We start from the raw sequence: 25,751 nt of genomic DNA on the forward strand, positions 1-25,751 counted from the left end.
GGTCCTGGATGTTAAGGATATTCATAAAATGTAAAACTATATTTGGAAACTTCTACAACATCTACACCCACATTCAAAGACATTGAATTGTCACTGACAATAAAGGACAAACTAAATCTGTGGCTAGAGTTTAAACTATAAAAGTTAACAAGATGTAAATAAATATTTGAAGAATTTTGAACAGGATGAGGCTCTTAATGCAGCACTTCCCAAGATTAATAAATAACTCGCTGCAAGTGGTTCCACTTACAAAGGCATGAATGGAATTTTATTGCTGATTGTGGATAGAGGAAACACAAGAAGGTGAAGACCATAACAATATTACAGCAGGAGTCAGAACCGTTTTGTGTTAGGGCCTGTAGAAGCAGTCTCATATACACACAAAGACCCCCTCCAGACATTTCAACTGGTCTTGGATCAGGCCTAGTCAGCAAGGGGGTTGTATCTCACTGTGATCAGCAACCCATCAGCTCCAGGAAATTCCCCCCTCCCCCTCCTTGCTTTCCTCCTTCACAACACCTCCGCCCTCTGTGCATGTCTGGTTAAAGCTGAAAGTATGCTCATTCCTGGTATTCTACTTTTTTTTCTCTCTTCTTTCAGCTTCCAAATCCTCTTTTTTTTCAGCCTGAGTTGATGTGAGGTGAGTTACATTCTAAGGTAAAGTGAGCAGAAGCTAATAAAGTCCAGACTGCAGTCTTGAAACTGTTTTCACAGACACACTTCACTCCCACTCACTATTGTCTTTGGATTCATGAGATGCTTCTAGGCTGCTGAAGGCCTCGGTTGTGTTTCAGCAAGAAATGATTGATTCGAGAAAATGTGAAATGCAGCTAGGGAATTATTAGTCTTTTCTGAAACTTACCTTCAAACCTGTATCTCTGAAAGTTCAGTAGAATTTAATAGCTGTATTTTTAATCCAACAATTTTAACAGTTGTTAGTTAAAAGATATTGAATCTTATTAGGCACAAAGAAAACTGAAAATGCCAGAGGCACGAGGATAAAGTATAACTATTGCTCAGATGCAGAATCTTTTGGAATGTGATGCAGTAAACATATCAATCATCAGACTGAAGTATAGCTGAGGTTTAAATATGGTTTTGGCTTGCCTCACTTGGAGCAGCAAAAGAAAACTGGAATTGAATGCTTGCAGTCGTGTGCTATGCTACAGGACTGGTTAGGTTTCTGTCCTGGTGGTTGCTGCGGTAACAAGCTTTTTTGGGGGGGCCTCCCCTATAATTGCGCCTTGAATTTTGGTCCTGGATTCCACAGCTAGCACAAAGCACTGATTATTTCCCTGCAATGGAGTGAAGGGGGAATGGAGAGGGTGGCAGTGTTCCAACGAATGCCAAAGCTTTTGTATAAAGGCCGGCTCTCGTTTGGTCAGTGTTCTGTCATTCAGTTGCTGCTTTATTTTGGGAACTTTCACAATGGCACATCAGGCAAAATACCTTTAAGTTAGGTTCTTTGTTCTTTGTCGATTAATATAGAAATAAAAAAGCAACAAATTAAATCATAGGTAAATATAATTTTATTTTGCAATGTATTAAACAAACGTTTCTATGTAGTTCATTGCCCCACAGGAAAGAAGAAAAAAAAAAGACTTGTATTCATTTAAATTACAAAAAAAGAATGATGTTCTTCTTGTATAATGACATCAGTTTTCTTTAGTTGTCGAAGGACTGCACAAAGAGCTGGAAAAAAAAAAGTTGAGTTTGAGTATCTGAACCATATCTGAAACCATAGTTTAGAATATTAGCACCGGATCGAGCTGTAAATATTGGCTAAACCCAGATACCCTGTATATATTTACCATTTTAGATGTGTTTAGCAATCAGTGCAGTAGTTTGAGCAAATTACTCATGATTGAAGACCCACAACACAAAATATTCTATTTTTCCCCCAGAATAAATACATTGCAAGTCAAAATGTCTTTTCAGTAATTCGCGTTAAACCCCAACCTATCGGGGCTGTGGCATATGCATAAGCACAAGATACAATTTTCTTTGCACGTTTCTCTACTTTGGAGCCTGCTTTTCCACTCAAAGATGTTATATAACTATTTCCAGAAATCTCAGGCCACTGGCTCATGGAACTGCTTCCAAAAGACGTCTGCAAGTTCTCTGAGGGTAGCCTCAAAACTAAAGATTTATGAGTCTATCAAAGAACCAAGACATTAAAAGTTTTTTTTTTTTAATAACATACAATTTATTCATTAAAAGAACCATATGACAGTGAAACAGTTGAGAAAATGACAATAAATACAGTGGGAGTGGAATGTATAGGAACAATTTAAAGATTATGGCACAAATAAAACTATTTGATAAAAGCGGCAAACTAAAAGAACTCATGGTTATCCAGTCTAAGGAAGCATCTCTCTTAAAAACAGTTAAGCCTTGGCATTTCAGAGATATGAAAAAACTAAAACTTCCAGTGATGTAAAAACCAAATGGAATGATTTTAAGGCTTATTTCCTGCCCCTTATTTGACACAGTTTCACACTGAGGTGCATAAAAACCTCACTTAATAAACTAAGAAAAATCACAGGGTATAAAAAAGTGGATATCCATTGAGCAAACGCTGTATAATGAAAATGTGGAATATTTTCTTCACAGTTCTTCGAAAAAACAAAACAAAAACAGTTAAAAGTAATGTTCTGAATCTTAAGGTATCTTACTGTTTATATTAAAATATGACCATAGTAAAACATGGGCAGCTTAAACAGGTCATCTAGATTATGGGCAGTGCTCACAAGGCAATAACACTTTCTTTTTCTCTCATCCCTTAATACAAAACACGACTAGTGATGATGGCAAAAGACTTGCTCTGTTGAGAATATATTGCATTAATACTGTTTCGAGTAATGATGCACCTCTCCCTAGTAGTCGATTCCCTGGTCATTGTAGTGGCCACTGTATTCATCATGGTAATTGCCCTGGTACTCCTCCTCCTGGTATTCAGCCTGATAGTCACTGTCGCTGATCTCCGAGCCGTTTGTGCCTGTGCCTTGGCTGCCATTGGCATGGGTGATGGGCTCAGTGGCCGGGGCACAGTATTTGGGGTCGTAAACCTGCCTGCCCAGGCCGTACACACTCATGCCCTTCTGAGATGCCACCTTGTTGGTGCCCATTTGCAAGGAGATGGTAGAGTTGTCCAGAGGTTGCACAGCAACCTTCTGATCAAAAATGTCTCTTCTGGTGCCTGGGGCAGACATGCCAGCCTAAAGAGACAAACAAATGTGAATAAATACATCTAAGCATGTAGTACTTGTATTGCAAAAACAAATCAAATACACAATTTTGTGATATTTTACAGATCCAAAGATGACATTTTTTTTTATTTCATTAAAATATAACCCAGAACCACTTTCCCAGAACTCATTTTTTTAATCTATACACACTTTTGACACAATTGTAAAACTGTCAGCTTGTTTAGATGGTGTACCTGGCTAGCTCCTTTGTTAGTGCCCATCTGCAAGCTGATTGTAGTCTGGTCATAAGGCTTGTCTGTTTGGGTCTTTGGATCATAAAGATGTCTCCGCGTGCCATAAGCAGTCATGCCAGCCTGGCTTGCACATTTGTTAGTCCCCATCTGAAAACATCAGCTTTGAATGAATTGCCTATTTCTATGTAGCAAAAAAACATAATTGTAAATGATCATTTAAATAGTATAAGCTGAGGGAGATGCCTGTCTAACCTGAAGTCCAATAACACACTGGCCAGCCTTCATCTTCTCATCATCAAAACGCCTCTCCTGCTTATCTGCATATTTTACTCCAATGTCAACCTTTGTATCAAGGCCCTTAGTTTTTGCCTGCAAAAAGATAATATAGCGAGTTCATAGGAAATATGGACTATTATTCATAAGGAACAAGCCCCAATGTGTTCATAGTAGATCAAAGAGCATCAGAACCTACCATGCTTGCGAGGGCAAGCAGTGTAGTCTGGACTTGAGTCATGTTCCCATTTTCAAAGAGGTCATTGGCTTCAAAGATGTCATTGGGCTTTAAGCCATAGGTTAGGATGGCTTTGATGAAATTCCCAAGGTTCTCCAGCTACAGGAAGCATGAAGACAAAGAGAGCTGTTTTTCACCAACCTCTTTAGAACACAATAACAGATAAAAATCATCGGTTTCACTATTTCCAACAGCACAGACTGGCTATGGAGACTGGTGTTGTGCAAGACCATAATAGTGTTATGCCTTGTATTATATCTCTGTTTTCCAGGACACAGAATGAATAGTTTTCACAACAAAGGGTTTCAGTTGGGTGGAAATCAGCAGCAGCAGTAAGTTTACCTTGTGCCAGTTTAACTGCGAGTGGTTGATTTTCTTTATGGAACCAGGCTGTAGCTTGTTTATTAACCTAAAAGTACACAGGGACAAATAATATTAGTAAAGCATTTTCATTGTACTCAAAATTAAACAAAGAGCGTGGGTACAGAATTATATAGAGAATTTTGCAGAAATCTCTAGAGAAGATATTTAACTCTAAAGAAGAAGAGTTGGCATGTTCTATGTTTTAATTGATCTATTTGCACTCCATACATGACCCCAGTAACATCAGATCACACAGTGTCAACAAGGAGCTAGACAACATGTCACTTGTCACATGACAAACATGTGACTTACAGTGAATAGAAATCTGACCTAACATGTGCACGCACGCACGCACCTTTAAGCATTCTGCAATATATGAACTTACTCGCATAGAATGACACCATCTTTCAGGCCCTTCTGAAAGTTGTCTCCGATTGGCATTCCCGTTACCTCTTCAATCCAGAAACGGAGCTCCTCTTCTTTTTGCATGTCATATTTCTGTGCAATCTAAATGTGATAAACAGAACAAACACTAATGCACGTTAGACCGAAAAACTGACTTCTATTACTATGCATGCTACAAAGTGGTACTGTGTTCGGTTTCAACTTCTAGAATGATCTTAAAGTGCTTTGAATAGCCAGAGCAGATTTATCATGCACTTGTGTTAAATCACAACCACCGATCAGGACCAGATGCAGCAGCTGCTCAGGGCTACAGATGTCTCCAAAAAACAACTTTTAAAACCTACCATTTTCTATTTTATTTCATATAGTTAAAAATAGAAGGTTGCATTGCTTGCATTCTCTTAATTTTTTGTATTTCTGTGTAAGCTTGCACTCGTGATTTATCACAGACACATTGTTACCCAGAACACCATTTAAATCAGTGAATCAGACTGTGGACACTTCTGGCTCATTTTCTATAATTGCCCAATGGTATGTATGATAGCACAGCCTGCCAACTGCCAAAGTCAACAATGCTAGTTGTGAGCCAATAGCTCATCACAAACATATGATGGAGGGTCAAGAGACAAGCACCATTAAATCACTCCATTACCGTTAAATAAATACAATGTGAGACTAATTCCAACCAGTATGCATACTGTATCTCATTTAACATGATTCTAGAGGAAACACATGACATGATATTTATCTGGTGGGTTTTTTCAAAGGACAGAACTATTTCACACTGCTGGAGGTTACAGCATTACAGAACGAACCAGATTCCATGAAGCAGACCATTTAAATCCCTACAGGGGACAGGCGAGCCTACATATAAAGCAATCCACAGTGGTCAGGCAAAGTTGTATTCTTAGGAGTTTGTTAATAAAATAAAGCATCTAAATGTGCAAAACTTAATACATAATTCCAAATGGATTCGGTGTGTATAGAATTAGAAATGTGAGACACAAAGTCTCAAGACTTGAAAGCAAAAGAAAAAAAAAAAAAAAGAGAAAAATCTGGCCTTCTATTCCCTTAGTTATTTTTCCCGTCATTGATACTAAACACAAGGTATTCAGGCCAGTGTAGAAACTGACTTTTTGCCACCATCATCAATATTTGTCTGACTGTGAGCCAGGACATTGAGGCTAAGACATTAATACCAAGTTGACCTCGAATCAAGCCTACAAAGAAACAGGCTCAAATGTGCCTAAACCAGGTAGGTAACTATATCCATGCAAAAAAAAAGCCCTCAGGTCTTTGTTATGGTAATTTTCCCTCTCTTCAGAGTGAAGTTTAGTTCTAGCTGAAGTGCAATGAACTACTGGGCTCTTTCAAAAGCCTTTCTGCTGGAATGTAAAACCAACCACCAGGATGACTGCACTGTAAGACATGATCCCTCCCTCTGTCCAAGTTCAGGACAGGCAAGAGGGCCTTCCTCATGCAAGACAGTACAGAACATAGATATATGTCTATAACACCAGTTATGATTACAAGGCGAAATGTTTCCTCTCTTTAGTTGTCTACCAGGAGCACAGGCAACATTTAAAGAAGGATGCCTTTTACCTCCACTTATTAAAATTTATGGCCCGGCCTTTTTGTTCAGATTTCTAAACACTTCCCAGTGACAAACCAATACAGGATAAATGTATGGACAAACAGCATGCAAGAATATAGACTCTTTGAAATGTACTAAAAAATTCCATGCTGCTACAGATGTCAGACCCTTTCACAGAAATTTTTAAGTCGAATGCATTTCCTAAATACTATACAAGTAGTAAAGTACACTTCATAAAAACTTTATAGCAGTTTATCTGGGAATATAAAACAGTTGTTGAACCATCAAGTCTTGAGCAGGTAAATTACAGGATAAAAGAGTCATTACAAAACCAAACACTCTTAAGGTAAATTTGTAAAAAGGCCCACAACCCTTACATTTGAACTCTATGCTAAGGATATGAAAGACTAAAACTGGATAACAATGGCCTCAGGATATGGACTTTCCTGTCTATCCCAAAATGGCAGTGCAGGGTTAACAGCTGCAGCCTTTTACACAGCCTGAACCAATCCAGGAAAAAAAAATGTTGGTCAGCATTCTGCAGGGAATGCAGCAAGTTGTCAGACCGCACAGCCTCTCTATCCACATGAGCAGTGATTGGTTACGTTAAACCTCTCTCTGGAATGTAGCATTGTGGAGAAATGGCCCCAGAGCCAGAGACTTAACCTGGATTTGGTTACAACGAAACCACTCCCAGGTTTTTCTTTAACACGATCATCCCACCATTTGAGGCCAGCACTTTTATTTCTTCCACAATGATGAGCACAGAGCCCTTTAGCTATTCCCTGGCAATGAGCCATATCCTAGAGAGTCATGAGAAACACAGGGGACAGTCCATAAGTGAGCTGTTTTGGCATGCCATATAAATATAACTACAGTGGGACTGTTTCCCAGGCCAGAGTAAACTAAAGTGTTTCTGACTATTATGAGCTGAATACCAATTTTTAGGATCATCTACAACACAAATGCATATAGCAACACATTGCAACCATAAGAAATGATTAAGACTAGATGGATTAAAACCACCTTTTTACCCCCACAATACCTTTCAGACAATGGTATATCCTTGTTCTAAAAAGTGTCCCATTGACGTGCAGCCTTAAAAAAATAAAAATCTTAATATTAAAGTATTAACGTCTCCCCTGCTGTACCAAGCCAGCTATATGTTAGTTGTAATGCTGATTAATGGCCCATGGTGTATTGGCAATAAGCCTGTGAATAGGTGAAACTTGAGTATGTTATTGTGTAACCAGGAATTAGTGATAATTATCCTGAAAATTACTGATTGATCAGTAGTTAATTACCTCAACAAGATTATATATATATATATATATATATATATATATATATATATATATATATATATATATATATATATATATATATATATAAAATAAGTGGTCTAGTGACTGTTAGCATGGAAACTGTACTAGTTTTGTTCAACTAAGATTTTGTAAAAGCAAACAAACAAATCTCTAAACTGGTCTTGGGTATTGGATGGTTCTTTGCTTTATTCACAAAACAAAAACATGCAAACAGCAACACACTCAGTTTTCAAGAAAGCAAGATGTTAGACTAGAGAAACAGGATCAGCAGGTCGCTGACCCAAAAAAAAAAAAAATCTGTGTTCTCTTATGGCTATAGAAATCTTGATCTTCCCCAGGCTTTTCCATACATTTAGAAGACAGGATGCAATCAAATAAAGTGTATGCAAAAAAAATAAATTAATTATTAAAGAATATAATTTATTATATAACTGTAGCTTACAAAATGTATGCTTTATAAAAATATAAAAATATTTTGCAATTAAAAAAAAAATTACTGTGTTTTCTTTTGGCTCTTTTCTTGAAATACATTACAACGATATTGTTTGTAAAGTGGAGTTACTTATAATTGTGTTTATTACCAAAAATATTGAACAAAAGCAACAGACTGCTGTTCAGCACTGTGTGTGCAAAGCCTTGAGGCAGAAATTGGACCACATGGTTCTGGAAGGTTACCAGTGAAACAACAGCTTTAACAGCTCACAGGGTTGTACAGTTGTCTAGCACATACTCACTACAGCTAAATGGGTTTTAAACATTGCATTCAACTAATTTATTTTTAATGTATTCTAGCAGCCCCTAAATGTTCAAACATTCGTTTTTTGTTCGAAAACAAACCCTACTACTAAACAACAGCAATTAATACAAATAATAACAATAGGTGTGGTAGAGCAGTCCTGGTGTATTCTAGCATACATTTCCAAAATGTATAGAATACCTGTGTGCACACAAATTCTTTTCATTCATCTCCCAGAACAATGACAACTCAGGAAATGTTTCAAATGCTCAGACTCACAAAAGCTAGTGGAATAATGTGTATAAAGACCTCTATAGAATATGACCTACAACCCATTTGCTCCCCAAGCCCTTGGGTAAATAGTGACGTCATCCACGAAGGAATTTCTGAGGCATTTCCGCTGTCTCATTCAACATCCTTCCTGCTGTAGACACTTGGATATTTTCTCACCCTGTTTGGTGTGATATCAGGTATAGCCAAGATTAGTTCATTTTCCTACAAATGCTGTACGACTCTCATATTGTGCATCATGTGGTTGTTCATGTGCTGTATGATGAAGAAAGTGAATAATAATGACATTACATTAATGTAAATCTACAGTTATTTCATACACGCCACATTAAAGTAAACAACCAAGACTACTATATTGCACCCTTCACCTTTGAGCTTATTTTAAAATCATTATCATTTGCACTGACTCACTTTTACATACTCTTCACAAATTGTATTTGCAATTAAATGTATTCTTTATTTGTTACTGTGTTATTTTATTTTTCCTAGTCCACCTAGGTTTTATATTTTTATTGCACTGGCACACCATGACAAATTCTTTGTACATACAACCCATGATACTTGTCAATAAATGTGATTGTGATTCTGGGATGTGAGCGGGACCGCTAACGTGTCCAGCTGTTATTCATGTGGGAGGAGAGTGAAGAGGCTCAGACTCCGCCCACCGAGACGGACAATAGGATACAATGGACATGGCTTTGCTTCTTATTCCATTCATCCATGTTAAAAGTAGCACACAGTTAAAGCAGTGATCAGGAATTAATCTAAAGGCGATTATAAATGCACACGAATTCAGGTTTTTTTTTCGGGGGGGAAAATCAATACTTGTATACTCAGGAACAGCTAAAGTCTAATAAATCAAATGCTTTTATGTAACGAGGTGAAACTCCACAGATTCTAGTATTTAACAGAAAATCCGATTTCACACATTAACATGGTGTAATCAGTTTATGAACTGTCATTAGTATCTAACTTACTTATCATTGATTATTTTTTACCCAATTAAAGTTAAAAGCCAAAAGTTGTGTATATATATATATATATATATATATATATATATATATATATATATATATATTTACACACACTTAGACTTTTAGGTCTCGTACTCAGAGGCAGATCCTCTCCTGCTGTGTAACACTCCTAATCTCACACTTACTTGCATTCCTTCTGTGCAGCATCTTTGCTATAGCTATAGCTATATATATATATATATATATATATATATATATATATATATATATATATATATAAATAAAGTTGAAAATTGAAAGTTGAATCAGGCCTACCTTGCTCTTAACTTCTGCAGATAATCCGTAGGCTGGTCCCTTGTTGAATTGAGTCATGTTTCTTTGCTTTTTAAAATCGTTTTAATTTCAGTAAAATCTGGCAACAAAAAAAAAACAACAACTCTAGCACGTGTGTGTGTGTGTTTGAGTTGATTTCAGATCACAGACGATGTAACTCAGCGATCCACTGCTGCAAATGCCAAAATCATAAACTCCGCCCGAGTTTGGCCTCTGAACGGGACGACAGCAGAAGTGTTACTGACCGAGCTGAGCTCATTCGGAAAATTCTCGCTCCTGGAGCTCTGCTGTGTGTGGTTTTTTTTTTGGGGAGGAAAAAATGTCGCAAGACGGCTGACGATTGTATTTAACCAATCACAGGGGTCTGATTTACATGCGTAACCCCGCCCACTCTTACAGCCTCACTCCTGGCAGCATGTGCTGACTGATCAGACCAGACTACTATTTTTATTATATATATATATATATATATATATATATATATATATATATATATATATATATATATATAATAAAAATAGTAGTCTGGTCTGATCAGTATATATATATATATATATATATATATATATATATATATATATATATATATATATACAAACACACAAAAAGCGGTTTAATTTGTAAGCAATATATATATATATATATATATATATATATATATATATATATATATATATTTTTTTTTTTTTTTGTATTAACCATACCCATTATTATAGTTAGTATAATAAGCTGCTGCTTAAATACTGACACAAACCCACTGTAAAATTACTGGCAGGCTTTGATATACTAGACATAAACAAGTGTATAAGCATTACACATAATTATTCAAAAGTTCTCCTCAAACAATTGGAGAAACAATGAATTTTTCCTTCAATAAAAAAAAATGTAAAAGAATAAAATTCAAAAGATTTTTGTTATAATTAGTTTTTTTTCCCACGTCATATAGAAACAACCAACAGAACAGAATCCAAACATTTAGTCCTTAATGCTTAAACACTGTTTCCAGGGTCTCTGTTGTTTCTGTTCTTCTATGAGGATGATCACATGTAAAATCCCTTAAATGAGAATTACAGGTCCTGTGAGCATTAAGCAGAGAATGGATTTGTGAAGTTTTAAAATAAACCATCAGCTTTTAGACTAAAAATTGGGATTAGAGTAATAATTGGGAGAAAAAACCAATCACGCTGATGCTTGGTCTAAAAACTTGACACTATATGTAATCTAATGTCTTGTAAAGAATAAATTGACATCACAAATCAAATAAATGCTAATATATTTTCCAGATTATTTTTTTTTTAAACCATGGTGCTTCTACTAAATAATTGGCACATGTAAAAACATTATATAAAGATAAGATATACTCTAAATAATCCCCCACAGGGGCTTAATTATATAATAATTAATTATAAAAATAATGAAAAAAGTAATTTCCAAGTTAAAATTTTGTGTTCTTTTGGAAAACACTGACAAAAGACCAGAAACAAATATCATCATAAAAAAAGAAAAAAAATTAGATAACATTAAGGAGGTGCCCATAACCTTGAATATCCAAATCAGTACAGAAATAGAGAACAACAAACAATACATTTTAGGCATCTCTCAAAACTGGATTTAACACATTCTATTAAGCACTTACAAAGTCCAAATTTGTGTTGGAATCATTGCCTGGGTGAAGCATCTCAAAAAGCACAGTGCCAAAATGTTTTTTTTTTATTTTATTTAAAATAATACATTATCGTTTATACTTTAATATAGAAGTTCTACACTAAATAAAAAAACAGCTGTGTCAGTAGATGAAGCACGGTTCCCCAAGTAATTCTCTTCTACCAGTGCATGGAGTAAAAGTATGTAAAATTACTGTTTGTCTTGGTGGATAATACTTGCAGGACTGCTCTCTTATTCTAAACACCCTAACCCTAGACAAGTTTAAGTTGGATTGGTGTTATGGGTGTTGGAGCTCTTCCACAAGAGGGTCAGCCTACTCTTCCTGCTGTGATTGATTTAATCACTGCAGCCAGCTGTCGATGAGTCCCCTGCTGTAGCACCAGTAAGTGAGACAGCACTCAATACACAATCACGTCTCTGCATCATACAAGAGTGTACTTGCCTCCTAATTACATCTCAAATGCGTTCAGATCTTTTTATATGTGACTCTAGATGATCTGGCATCATTGAACAATCAGGTAACCTGCTAATCAGGGACGTCTCGGTCATGTCCAGAACAGAGCACACGTCTGAAGGAAATATCAATAATCCAAGTTTATAACACAAGTATTTTTTGTGTGTTTATAACTCAATATTGTTTACTGGTTCATCCAAATATACATATGACATTAAGAAAATACTAGTGTTCTGAGATTAGGACTAAAACCAAGAAATAAATGTTGAGTGAGTGTTTTCTCGTTTCCCCTCATGCTAATTTTGACAGGAAAAAAAAAATCACACCTCAATTATTTATGCCACTTCCTTTGTCCCACTGGTGTGTTTAAGGCAGTAGTAGCAATAAAGACAGGAAACTTCACAATGCAGCTTCAGGCTTCTTATAGTAAGCACTAAGTCAGAGGGAAACTTTAACTGAACACAAAAATGTTTTCACATGTAGACACTGATATGGTGTGATATTTGGTTTGGAGTCTTCTGTAGATAAAACCAGGCCTCCATATCATTTGAGGGGGAAAAAATTAGGGTTTTATTGCAACAAGATTTTCAGCTGCTTCTAAAGCAAACAAAAGGGCATGAATACAGCCACCTCATAAATCATATCATGTCATTCCTTACAGCTCACTGTAACATAAACCAGTGAATTCCAGTAACAGTGACTGTCATTAAACAGACAATCAAAAGTACTAATACAGGTCACTGAAGCATACAAAATTATACTCTTCTGTCCATTGTTCATTCATACGATCCTTCCAATGTAGATTGATTTGGGATATTTGTCTTGCAGAGGCTTCCACTGCACAAAGTAGTAGTCAGCGAAATGGTAAAGGATCTTTCCAGACAGGGAAAGGCTCTCCACTCGGCAAATACTCTCCACATAAACCAGCAGGACCCTCTTGAGCCCCAGGATCCCTAAAAGCCATCCAGCTGCACATAGAGGTATGCACGTCCCAGGCCCGTTACACAGCACCTGAAACAAACACACATGCACAAACATGACCGCTTGAGATTTGATCAGCAAACATCTACATTTAAATAAGGGAATCTAAACTGCTCAATGGGTATGTAGGTCAAAACCGAAAGTTGAAATATGAGAGATTTTAGACTGGAGAAAAGGAGTAGCACAGGAAAGCGGTCAGACAGCAGTGGAAAGAAGCCACGAGATCTGGAGAATCCATCACTGCACTGAAGAGCAGGCTATGAGCTGGGTACACATTAAGTAAAGAATAATCCAGACTGAACTCAACTAGCAAAGAATGATAGGATGCAAAGTACAAATACAACAGAGAAACATTGTGTTCATTGGCAAACTTCAGATGGGCCTGTTCATGTGCATTCTTGAACAGACAGACCTTGGTGTGTTAATGGTTTTCTTGGTAACTGTAGTCCCAGTTCCCTTGAGATCATCAACAAGCTCCTCCTGTGTAATTCTGGGCTGATCCCTCACCTTTCTTAGAATCATCCTTACCCTATGAGGTGAGATTTTGCATGGCGCTCCAGAGCTAGGGTGATTGACTTATCTTGTATTCTTCCGTTCTAGAATTAGCGCGCCAACAGTGGTCTCTCTCTCTCTCTCTCTGACAAAACTTCTTGCTGATGGTCTTGTAGACCATTCCAGCCTTGTGCAGATCTAAAATCTTGTCCCTGACATCCTTTAACAGCTCTTTGGTCTTGCCCATGGTGGTGGAGAAGTTTGAATGGAAGAGGTTGATTCTGCGACAGGTGTCTTTTATACACATAATGAGTTGATATTAGGAGTTCTTATTTAAATGGACAGGAGTAATTTCAGTGTGCGGTGGTCAGAATTCTTGCTGGTTGGTAGGAGATCAAATACATTTTTATACATAATTGTTTTGTTTCTGGATTTTTTAAATATTCTGTCTCTCTCTGTTCAAATAAACCTACCATAAAAATCAAACTGTTCATTTCGTTGTAAGGTGGTAAAACTCAGGTGTTTGGGGGTATTTGCACTTCACATGTTCTTGCAGGTCTACCTTTGCGAATAGTCGCCCACCAGTGAGAAGTTATGACTCTAGCCCCAAAGATGCTTTGGTTTTGTTTGCTGAGATTCAAGACCATTTGCCATGGGTACCAGCCAAGGTTTAATAAGTCTGCTGCCAGCAAGATGAAAATATGGACATAACATGAGCCTTCAACACAAATAAATAAATTGTCAGCCATGGATATAAAAGAAAATCTAGTTTTAAAGTAAATATTTCCTTTTGTAAAAGAGAACCCCCAGTATATTCTCCTAAAGTTTTCCGATAGTGTTGCCCAAAAAAAAAACTCTCTTTGGCCCTTACAGACATGAGGCACAAATAAAGACTAAAGGGTTAGAAGTACAACACACTATCACCTCCATGCTAACCCCTGTTTCACATGACACTGTCCTGCAAACTATGTGCCACTTGCTGTTGTAAAGTACCTCTGAAGTGGATCGGGCTGGCGCATACCTCCAGCATCGGGAAGGACAGGCAGAGATGGTAAAAACATTCTGCAGCACAACATGTTCATAAAATTCCTCATAAATGTTCACATATCTGGACCCTTCTAAACAAAACATATCACTAGACAGACTATAGAAACGTTCAGAATGAGCCTCTAATTCGCAGAGGCAGCGTTCAATAAAATATACAGTAGTATACATCCTCAGCCAATCCAGACTCACTCGCTCTCACACGTATTCAGAGCAAGCAGGTCCTCATGCGTTTTAATCCGTCAGATTTCTAAAGAACAGAATTGAATCTGTGGGTAACCGATTTAAGAGGTAAAACGGTTTTCCTACTTTTTAATGCTGAGACATGCTAGGGCCTGCACCTGTGCTTGTACATAAACTTTGCTGGAATCTGACTTCATCAGTAAATAATGGCACAATCAGGGCTGTACGTCATAAACCCCAGCAATGAATTCTCGCACAGGTGACAAGGTTCATGACAAATCCGAAAACAATCTGATAAAGACATTACGTCTGACGACAAATGAGACACCTACATCACGCTGAGAATGACACCAGGCGAAAGTGTGCGTAAGGTTGTGTAATTTATATTTTTTGCCTACTTGCTCAGTCTGAGGGGATATGAGTCAACACACACCTAATTACACAGCAGCTGTGAGAACCATAAAAACGTCAACGCTATCAGTACCTGGGCTTCGGAAGCAGAATACCCAGACAGCTACTAGACTGATATTCCATAAAAGGCAGACAGAAACTGAAAAGCTTGTATTAATAATAAAGTAGTAAAACACATACAGGTGGGTAACAATATAATAGACAAGCAGGTGGCACTGCTAAGCTGTGGGGAGCAACTGCATTCTTTGCCATAATAATCATGATGCCAAATGAGAGAATACTTTTGGAAGAAACTAATCCGGGCACAGTAAAGCTGCTCTGGAGGCTCATGGTGGTCGATCACCATATAAATAATTAAGATTGATTTTTTTCCCCCTTTTTCTTGTCTGAATAGATTAACCATATCAGTACGATACAAACGGACTTCTCTGTTCCGGGAATAAAATGTTTGTATTTTTAACTTTTATATTATCATCATCATCATCATCTTATAAAAGAAACATCAACTCTTCTCTTTTCTTCAAGGACCAGACACACTGCTACAGCTCCTGCTGTTGAGTGAAATAGACCTCTGTTGTTTCTGTGATGTGTCGTTTTAAGTCGTTTAGTACATACAGGGTTGCAGTAAAGGAGAAATAGTGCTTAAAACACTGACTTTGTCTAACAAATGTGTGCTATGTACAAAATGTTTTATATTTTTGAATGCAGCTCTGACTATTTAAGCACCTATCCTAAATTCTGAAAAGGGAATCCTTCAGTCATTCCAGACATCACAAGAATATAAAGGAACAAAATATCCAATTACACATTGGACTCTTCCTTAAAACAATCAACAGGCAACTCCATTCCATTCGCCAACAATTTCCTAATAAGGCTAAAATAAAACATATGGTGCTGAGGCAGAATTGGGTGCTTAAAAAAAAAAAAGGGGGAAAAAAAGAAAACAAATTGAGAGAGAGACCCCTGAAAAGTGAAGCTCAGCAAAAAGGAGCCACACTGAAACCCCACAAAGCTGAGCTGCTCACCATGCAGCTCTCAAGCCACTGTCATTTGTTTTTTTGGAAAACATATGAACTGGATAACCAATTTTCCACACAAGGAAAAGTTGTGCTTCTCAAACAGAACAGATGGAATGTAAAAAAGATATAATCCCCCACTTTCTGCATGTGTGGGACTTCATTCTAGTCCCAGTGAAAATATGCATTGGGTCTCTTGTAGAATAATTTTAATTAAATCTTATAAATGTTTAAATCAACCTTAATTTCACTGAATGGCACATCTAAGTATCAGAATCAGGTTTATTGGCAAAGTGTGTTTACACAAACAAAAAATTTGTTTCCAGCTTTTAGTGACTAAAAAAAAAGATCATAAATAACACTATACAATTATCTTAGAATATACAAGACAATACAAATAATATCTTGGCAAAGGTGGTCGGATGTGCCAAATGTAGTCAGCTCCTGCATTTCATTCATCCCGTGTGAACTTGTAAAAACATTAATGCTAAAATGCTCTATAGTGCCAAATGCTCATTATTACTGCACAAGAATTCCCACCAGTGTCATAACACAGAAGTGGACACGCTACAGTGTGCACAGACTCTCATCTCTTAGGGATAAGATTGGGGTTTAAATATATATTACTGTCTAAACCAGATTCCAAAAAGATTTCTATTTTGGTCTTTACTTTAATTCAATAACTGACTGTATTCCAAAATGTATAGCCGCTTGTGAAAACAAAATATAAATATGGGGGTGTTTGTGGAAACTTGACTGTCACACTCATTTGTGAGGGAACCCTAACATTTTGCCACAAAGTTTTTCTTCAACTAGATAACAATGCCCCTCCACACAGTGTGACGGCTATAAAGACATGGTTTGAAAAGGTTCAAGTGGAAACCCTTGTGCGACCTGCTAAAAGCCCTGACATCAACCCCAATAAAGACCTTTGTAATAATTATGAATGATGAATGCCCAGTCCTTCTCACCTGACATGAGGATGAACCTAACTAATGCTCTTGTGGCTAAATGAGCAAATTCCAACAGCAACACTTCAAAATCTAGGAAGAAGAATGGACGTTATTGAGCAAAGGGGAACTTATGTCAAATTAGAAGGCCTGGGGGTGCAGTCAGTGTTTCAATTCGTCCCAGAGATTTTCAGATGACAGCTGCCACTCAGGTTCTTCCACACTGGTGTTGGTAAATCATCTCTTTATTGACCTCACTTTGTGCACGGGGGCAAAATCATGGAACAGGGTTAAACCCCCTTGTACTCGCCCAGATATACAATTCCGTATGAACTTAAAAACCTAAAATAGTTCTCCTAATTAGATATCTGCTATATTTGGAAAATAGATACATTTCCAATTCATGTAATAAATATTACCCAAGACTAATACTGCATGGTGTGTTGGGACCTTTCATTTCCTAGAAAATCATTTCCAAGCTCTTTCTGAGAAAATCCAAGGTTATTGGTGCTAATCAACATACCAGATAACATAAATGAACATAAAAACTAACTGAACAGCATTAGGTCATGACCTTCATTTAAAAAATGCTGACATGCTGATGTGGCCCAGGCAGAAATTGAGTCAGACAGTCCTAACTCTAATCTATAATATCTCCAGGAACCTGATCGGCATTAAAGTGAAGCAAAAAAAAGTAAATTAAGTGAAGCGAACAACTATTTAATAAGTTGCTTTCCTAATGGCTCTAAACTTAGAATGAATGAACCACCATCTATTGCTTTCAGATAGATGGCATTACATTTTGTGTGTTCAGACACGGTCAGGCTCTTGGATTGTGCTGACACATCTGGAGGTGGTGGGCTGTGCTGAGGGGGTGTTGTGATTCATATATGTCCTTTTATGGCAAACTGAGCTCTAAGACCACCCCCGCATCTCTCCCCGCCTACCTGGAATGACCCCCCAGTTCCCTCAGATGCCTCCAAAGAATGCAGCACCCACGGCCGCCCACCGCTCCCACACATGCTCAAGTTTGGTAAAAACAAACAGAGGAGGAGATTTAAGTCATGCTATGGAATGCAGGCATGCAGAGCTGTGCATCAGACGTCACCAGACATAAATTACAACCCTTAAACCAATGACTCAGACCAGTGAACGGGGATTGAAGCCCAAAATATGGCACTTCTAAATCTGGAGCAGCTGAAGATAATAGGACATGAGTTACTAGATAGATAATAGAACATTCCTGAGATTTAAAAGTAAAGTATTCAGACTGGCATTATACAGATTTAAATCAGTTTAATATATATTAACATGACAGAAGTTTAAAAAAATTAAAGAAAAAGGTTTTCAAACAAGCCCCGTCTTTTCCGATGGATCCTCCACCCATTCTAAAAGCACTTCACAGAAAGAAAAAGTGGAAAAAGATGACTCGGAATAAACAGGCTACTCTAATTAGAGATGAGAGAAGCAGTAGGACTGTTTCCTTTGACATGTCAGGCAGCTACTTCCCCATGCATCTCTCTCTCTCTCTCTCTCTCTCTCACAACCTCTGCCCTGCTTCATCATGCCCCACCCTGTCCCAGCCAGTATAGAAATCTGATGCCATTATACTCCTCCTCCATCTACTTTCGCTGTTTCACAGCTGTAGCTGTGGAGCCAGTCAGGCCCTGCCACAGCCTAAAACCGAGACTCCTGAAAAAAAGAAGGAAGAGGGGAGAACAAGACACTGTATCAGTTTCACTCCCCCTCCTTCATTCTCCTCTGACTGTTTATCTTCCTGTTTCTGTTCACTTTTCTTTATGCCTTTCACTGACTTGGAAACAGGTTAAGGGTTTGCCAGACATTTTGATTCTCTGTACTAGGTCTTGATATGATCACCTTGTGATCAGTGATGAGGAAAATAGCATGTTCAGCTGATTTTAAATTTACAGAATTAGCACAAGGACTGCGCTAACTTGAACAAAAATGCCATGTGATGTTAACAAGAAGGCCTGAAACCATTGGAAAATTTTAACTAGGCCTTTTGCGAGGCTACAGAGTCTGCAATGATTGAAGCAAAACCGGACAAATTCTTTGTGTAATTGCCTCTTATTAAAATGTTATGCTCTGTGAAACGAAAACAGCAGACATGCTGTAAAGTGTATAGAATTCAAGATGTCTCTCATTTTCTTTTACTAAAGAATTCTTTGCCTTATGGAGTCCTATTAAATGACGCTAACAAGATTGCTGTTACAGAAGTTTCCCATCCAATGATTGTCAGGCACAAATACAAACAGTGGAGGTTTACTGATTGATTCAATTATCGTTCCTTGTGGGATTCAGACTTGACGCTATACCAAAATTATTTAAATTGCAGTGTCTCATTCTTTAAGTCATACAACTTGTTTTGTACTGTTTTATTCTAAACAATGACACTGGTCAAAGTTTCAGCCTGTATAAGAGGCGTACACAAAAAGCAAAGTGGAAGAGAATTATGACATCTAGTGGTGACTGCACATAAGAGCAGTTTTTTAGATTGTAGTCTTTACACTCAAAATAACAGTAAAATATAGAATTGCAATTTCCTGTCCGATTTTGTATCACAGTGCCGGCAATATTGCTCAGTCCCCAGACATTTGCAGACTGTTTTTTTTTATGTGTTGATGCTATGAAATTAAAAACCAACTTACATTTTCTCAGTTTAATGTCATCTATGTTGTATTCTGTATAAAATATTGAAATTTGAAACTTCCACATTATTGCATTCCTTTTTTAGTCAGAATTTGTACAGTGTCCCAACTTTTTTGGAATTGGGAGGGTACCTCTAGTTTTACCTCATTAGTGCTACCTCTGTTTTTAAACTCTCCAGGGCAGAGGAAAGTGGCTTTGGGAGCAGATTCCTCTTGAATTTGTACTTCACTATTGAAGGTGTTTCCTATGCAGAGTATTTGTGTTCCACTATCATACTGATCTTCCACACCGTGCATGTATTTGATGTACAGTTTAAATGAATGTACCTGTATAAAGGTGTTTTTGTTTTCTGTAAAAGAAACTTGCTTATGAAAAGTGACTCATTTATTAATAATTTATGTAAATCCTATGTTAAATATGTTGTTCATGGCACAGCACAGTCTGTGTATTTACCAATAGTACACCCCTCTACAGTGACATTGACAACACAACTCTGAAGAGCTCTGCATGTTGATCCTTGTTTCACAATTATTGTACTACAGATCTCTACACCTGCCCCAGAGCTAGATACGACAGAGCTGATTTAAAATCCAAAAATAATGCAAAAAAAATAATAATTCAAATCCAAGTTTACCAGTGTAATCTTGCTTTCTTGAATACAGTATGTAACAACATTAGATACAGATTTGATTAGTAGCACAAGTCATGAAAGTTCTTTAGAATCAGCTACAAGCAAAATATGTACAGCTGCAAAAATTACAAGCAACAATTGAAGCTGAAAAAAAGGAATGCAGTGAAAATGTTACTGAGTCTGTGGGATCTCTTTGTAATGCAGAGGACACGTACCATATCAGGTCTGAGTCTGAAGACCAGAGGAAGAGAGTAGAGCAGAGCGTAGATACTACTGAGCACAGAGGAGCCCCACGACTGACGAACTTCTCGACTGCGTGGGATCCGATGAATGGTGAACTGAGAATGGAACAAAACAACCACATAATATATAGCTATTATCATACTAACTATAGCACATTATAAAAACGAAATGCAAAAAGATATAAAAGTATACAAATATAAATGATACACATACACACACGCTCATATATATATATATATATATATATATATATATATATATATATATATATATATATATATATATATATATATATATATATATACACACACATATACATACACACACACATACAGGAACCCGGTTATGTCGCCGGCCTAGGGGGTCGCCAAAAAGCGTCGAGATAACCGATGATCGAGATAAACGAAAACCAATATGGCGGCAATATATTACTGTGCTTGAAATTTCTTTATGTACATGATGTGCGTTGATAAATGAGAATGTGCATGCACGTGTTTTTGGAGGTTTTTTACACAACAGCGTTGCCGCGATTTGATTGATTGGTCATGCAGATCGAGATAACCTGTAATGCGGATAAGGAGGTGGAAGCCGAAGTAAACGCAAACAAAGTTTATTGAGAATACTCAGGAGATAATCCACCAATACTTGTAGAGAAGCAGTAATATCCAGTGGTGCGCTCCGGAAGCGCGGAGCACGAAGTTCTGCGAAAGCAGAGACAGTTTGTGTAGAGAATCCACGGATCCACGCTATGGAAAGCGCGGCGCTGGGCAGCAACGGATAAGCGTGGTGCAGACAGCGAACATGGAGAACAGCAGGATCGGGGTAATCCGGGTGCCGTTGAGAGAATGCGAGTCCGAGAAGAAGTGCGTGGCGGGATACGTATACGCGATTACATGGACCGCCATGAACCAACACATACGATCATGCACAAACAATAACGGACCGCGAGTGTGTGGAGGTGAGGGGCTTAAATAGGAGATGGGATGAGTGAGTGAATGAGAGTCAGGTGTGTGTGATCAGCATGACTGTGAGGAGCACACGGGAGAAGAAGCAGGGTGCTTGGGAATGCCGCTGCTGAAGGGGCGTGGCAGGGGATTCCTGACATAACCGGCGTTAAGTGGCAAATTTGCCCCCTTGTGCTCGAGATATTAGGGTTCGGCGACATAAAAAAAAAAAAAAAAGAAAATCGACATAACCTATAATAAATGCTAAGACAAAGCGAGAATTTGCTGGTTCCACTTTAAAACGTCGACTTAATAGGGTTGGCGAGTTAACCGAGGTCGAGATAAGTGGGTTCCACTGTGTGTGTGTGTGTGTATGTATATATATATATATATATATATATATATATATATGTGTATATATATATATATATATATATATATATATATATATATATATATATATATATATATATATATATATACACACACACATATACACACACACATACAGGAACCGGTTATGTCGCCGCCTAGGGGTCGCCAAAAGCGTCGAGATAACCGATGATCGAGATAAACGAAAACCAATATGGCGGCAATATATTACTGTGCTTGAAATTTCTTTATGTACATGATGTGCGTTGATAAATGAGAATGTGCATGCACGTGTTTTTGGAGGTTTTTTACACAACAGCGTTGCCGCGATTTGATTGATTGGTCATGCAGATCGAGATAACCTGTAATGCGGATAAGGAGGTGGAAGCCGAAGTAAACGCAAACAAAGTTTATTGAGAATACTCAGGAGATAATCCACCAATACTTGTAGAGAAGCAGTAATATCCAGTGGTGCGCTCCGGAAGCGCGGAGCACGAAGTTCTGCGAAAGCAGAGACAGTTTGTGTAGAGAATCCACGGATCCACGCTATGGAAAGCGCAGCGCTGGGCAGCAACGGATAAACGTGGTGCAGACAGCGAACATGGAGAACAGCAGGATCGGGGTAATCCGGGGTGCCGTTGAGAGAATGCGAGTCCGAGAAGAAGTGCGTGGCGGGATACGTATACGCGATTACATGGACCGCCATGAACCAACACATACGATCATGCACAAACAATAACGGACCGCGAGTGTGTGGAGGTGAGGGGTTTAAATAGGAGATGGGATGAGTGAGTGAATGAGAGTCAGGTGTGTGTGATCAGCATGACTGTGAGGAGCGCACGGGAGAAGAAGCAGGGTGCTCCGGGGAATGCCGCTGCTGAAGGGGGCGTGGCAGGGGGATTCCTGACATAACCGACGTTAAGTGGCAAATTTGCCCCCCCCTTGTGCTCGAGATATTAGGGTTCGGCGACATAAAAAAAAAAAAGAAAAATCGACATAACCTATAATAAATGCTAAGACAAAGCGAGAATTTGCTGGTTCCACTTTAAAACGTCGACTTAATGGGGTTGGCGAGTTAACCGAGGTCGAGATAAGTGGGTTCCACTGTGTGTGTGTGTGTGTGTGTGTGTGTGTGTATATATATATATATATATATATATATATATATATATATATATATATATATATATATATATATACACACACACACACACACACACACACACACACAAGAAGAAGACAAAAAGGGAGTTTTAATGTGCTGATATTAAAATGACACTGAGGTGTGTCAGTCCAGTGTTAACGTGACAGTTTTGCAATTGTGCATATAAAATTGTGCAGAAGGAGAGGTAGACAGAGAGAGAAGTCCAGGAACTGGTATTTTCCTGGTTCGATCAAGATGCTTAGCTGTGAAGTCGGGTAATGAGATGAGGAGTAAAATCTTCTTTAAACTAAGGTAAAAGTTCAGCATAAGTGTTATTTATAAAGACATCTGTACAAAGTTATAAAGCACTTGTGGGGTATGCACCACATGTAGCCCCGCCCCTTTTATAGATTGAGGGCGGAGTCAAACAATAATGAAGGGATGGCAGGAAACCAAAACAAAGAAAAGAGCAATACGAAAAGAAAAGCAGGTTGATACTGAGCACTATTCTGAGTGGTATCTGAAGAAAAGAGAAGCAGGTTGATACTGAGCACTATTCTGAGTGGTACCTGTGCTTTCTTTCTTCCGGCTTCTCCCATTAGGGGTCGCCACAACGGATAATCCGCATGCTTGATTTGGCACGTTTTTACGCTGGATGCCCTTCCTAACGCAACCCTCCCCATTATGGTACCTGTGCGTGTGCTGCTTTTTCTTTTGATGCTTCAAACGTGCGAATCTTCTCTTCACTCATCTTGTCGGTATCTGCGATCACATAATGGCGTGGAGTGTAAGACTGGGACAAACTCCCCATAAGACGAATGATCTCTGTCGTGTGTCCACCTGCGAATGATGAACATGTATCGGTTTTTTAAAAGACATCCAGCACTCTTGCCGTATACTTCACTTCATCATTAAGTCATTCATCTCACCTGATCCGGCTACAACAAGGACACACACAGAGCCCTTTTCAGCAGGTTTACACTTCGCACCAGTCCGCAAGACGATTACTCGCAACAGGAAAAGTATTAGAACCAGAAAAGCACCACACAAAACCCCACAGAAGACCGAACTAAACATGGCGCGTGCTAGCTAACTAAATCTAAACTCAATCCTGGTTGCTAGCTGAATAAACATGCAGGTACTGGACACGACAGCGTTAAACTTCGGTTACAATTGGAACACGCTCCGGCTAGGGCTGTATCTTAAACGGCTTCGTGTGCGTTCTGTAGTGAACTACATAGGGTGCCTTGATCCATTATCATGGCGCCTATAGAGTAGGAAGTAGGGACATATTTGAGATTACGCCACAGTATGGCGCTTCAATGCACTTAACAGTAACATTTTAAGAAACGAGTTGAAAAGATAAGCATTTAATCTAATACAAAACTCAAACTAATTTGAAATATAAAAAGGAAAATTTAAAACATGCCTGTTTCTAGCCTATCCCAGCTAGCTACGCTCCCATGTCAGTACGCCATATTTAGGTGTACGGAAAGCACGTGGGTTCTTTTTCGTTTCTGAGTTTTGAGAAATATAGCCCCCTGCTGGTGTGCCTTTGTTAACAAAGTTCTAAAAATATTTCTAAACATGTAAACATTTCCCTGCTGAATAATGTTTATAGAAGTCCAGTAAAAATATTTTTCTCTTAAGGCTAATTTGTTTAAATATGCGCTGATAAATGGCTTTTAGAATCGGATCTTCAAACATATTGTAGAGTTTACACAAAACATAGACTAGCTGCACAAACACAAATATACTGTGTTTATTTCCTTGTGCCCTGTTATTATTATATTTCTTTTCCCAGATCACTTGTATGTCTTCAGTTCAGCACTGATGTGCTTTGGGATGTTCCAGTCAGCAAGCAATGGGGAACTTCCTGTGTGTACATTAAGGAGTAAACAATGTTGCCCAACATGTACTGTTCAGTGTTGAAATTTGTTTATGTACCTTATTGATGAATCATGGGATGTTTTTGTTTGCCTCAGACATCCTATTTAGTATGGTTTTAAAGGCTGGAATTAATTTACTGTGCATGTCTCCATATGACTTTTGCTAATGGCGTCACATCCAATTACTTTTGAACTATTTATTGCTTTGTCTGCTTGTTTTTATAGTTTACATGCATTCCTCAATTCCCATATAAAGCCCAATAATACCATTCTCACTGTCATTAACATAATATTTACTTCCACAACATCTGTCAGTACTATTTAAATCCATCTGGTCTACAAGTGTTTAGGTCTGCAATGGTTGTGAAATCATACTTTCATATTCATTAAACTGGTCAGTGAGCCGTCATACCCTGTGGACCAGAATAGAAATGCTTAATCGTAGGACAGAACAAGAAGGTGATCAACCAGAATGATTTGTCCTGATTAGCAGTGACCCTTCACTAACAAGCAAATCCAAAACACACCAGCAGATTTTCCTCAACAATACAACATGCAGTTTGTGATAAATGTAATCTTATCATATGTTTCACTTCTTCTAGCACTAGTTCCAAATAACACAGTGAGTTAAACATTTAAACTCTTAGTCTTTACTGGATTTCTGTTTTCTGATTTATGTGCTCAGCAT

At 38.0% G+C, this 25,751-nt stretch overlaps 2 protein-coding genes across 3 annotated transcripts; both read right to left on the reverse strand.

Moving 5' to 3' along the window:
• Nucleotides 1-1,511: 1,511 nt before the first annotated feature.
• On the reverse strand, nt 1,512-10,276 carry cnn3a (calponin 3, acidic a). Of its 2 annotated transcripts, XM_046848080.1 has the most exons (8): nt 9,957-10,276; nt 4,702-4,823; nt 4,296-4,362; nt 3,915-4,052; nt 3,695-3,811; nt 3,443-3,589; nt 2,871-3,218; nt 1,512-1,692 (listed from the first exon to the last, which is right to left on the reverse strand). In XM_046848080.1, exons 1-7 carry the CDS (start codon nt 10,011-10,013, stop codon nt 2,877-2,879), a joined length of 990 nt encoding a protein of 329 aa, XP_046704036.1. In that variant the 5' UTR covers nt 10,014-10,276; the 3' UTR covers nt 1,512-1,692; nt 2,871-2,876. The 2 variants fall into 2 exon arrangements, with proteins under 2 accessions (XP_046704036.1, XP_046704035.1); XM_046848079.1 differs by lacking the exon at nt 1,512-1,692 and having other exon boundaries at nt 2,175-3,218.
• A 2,363-nt stretch (nt 10,277-12,639) lies between these two features.
• On the reverse strand, nt 12,640-24,686 carry alg14 (ALG14 UDP-N-acetylglucosaminyltransferase subunit). The gene is made up of 4 exons (XM_046848410.1): nt 24,104-24,686; nt 23,866-24,014; nt 20,687-20,809; nt 12,640-13,104 (listed from the first exon to the last, which is right to left on the reverse strand). The coding sequence occupies exons 1-4, from the start codon at nt 24,249-24,251 to the stop codon at nt 12,874-12,876; spliced, it is 651 nt and encodes a 216-aa protein (XP_046704366.1). The 5' UTR covers nt 24,252-24,686; the 3' UTR covers nt 12,640-12,873.
• Between the last annotated feature and the right edge of the window lie 1,065 nt (nt 24,687-25,751).

This window comes from Silurus meridionalis, chromosome 4, assembly GCF_014805685.1.
Source record: "Silurus meridionalis isolate SWU-2019-XX chromosome 4, ASM1480568v1, whole genome shotgun sequence".
Lineage (NCBI taxonomy): Eukaryota > Metazoa > Chordata > Actinopteri > Siluriformes > Siluridae > Silurus > Silurus meridionalis.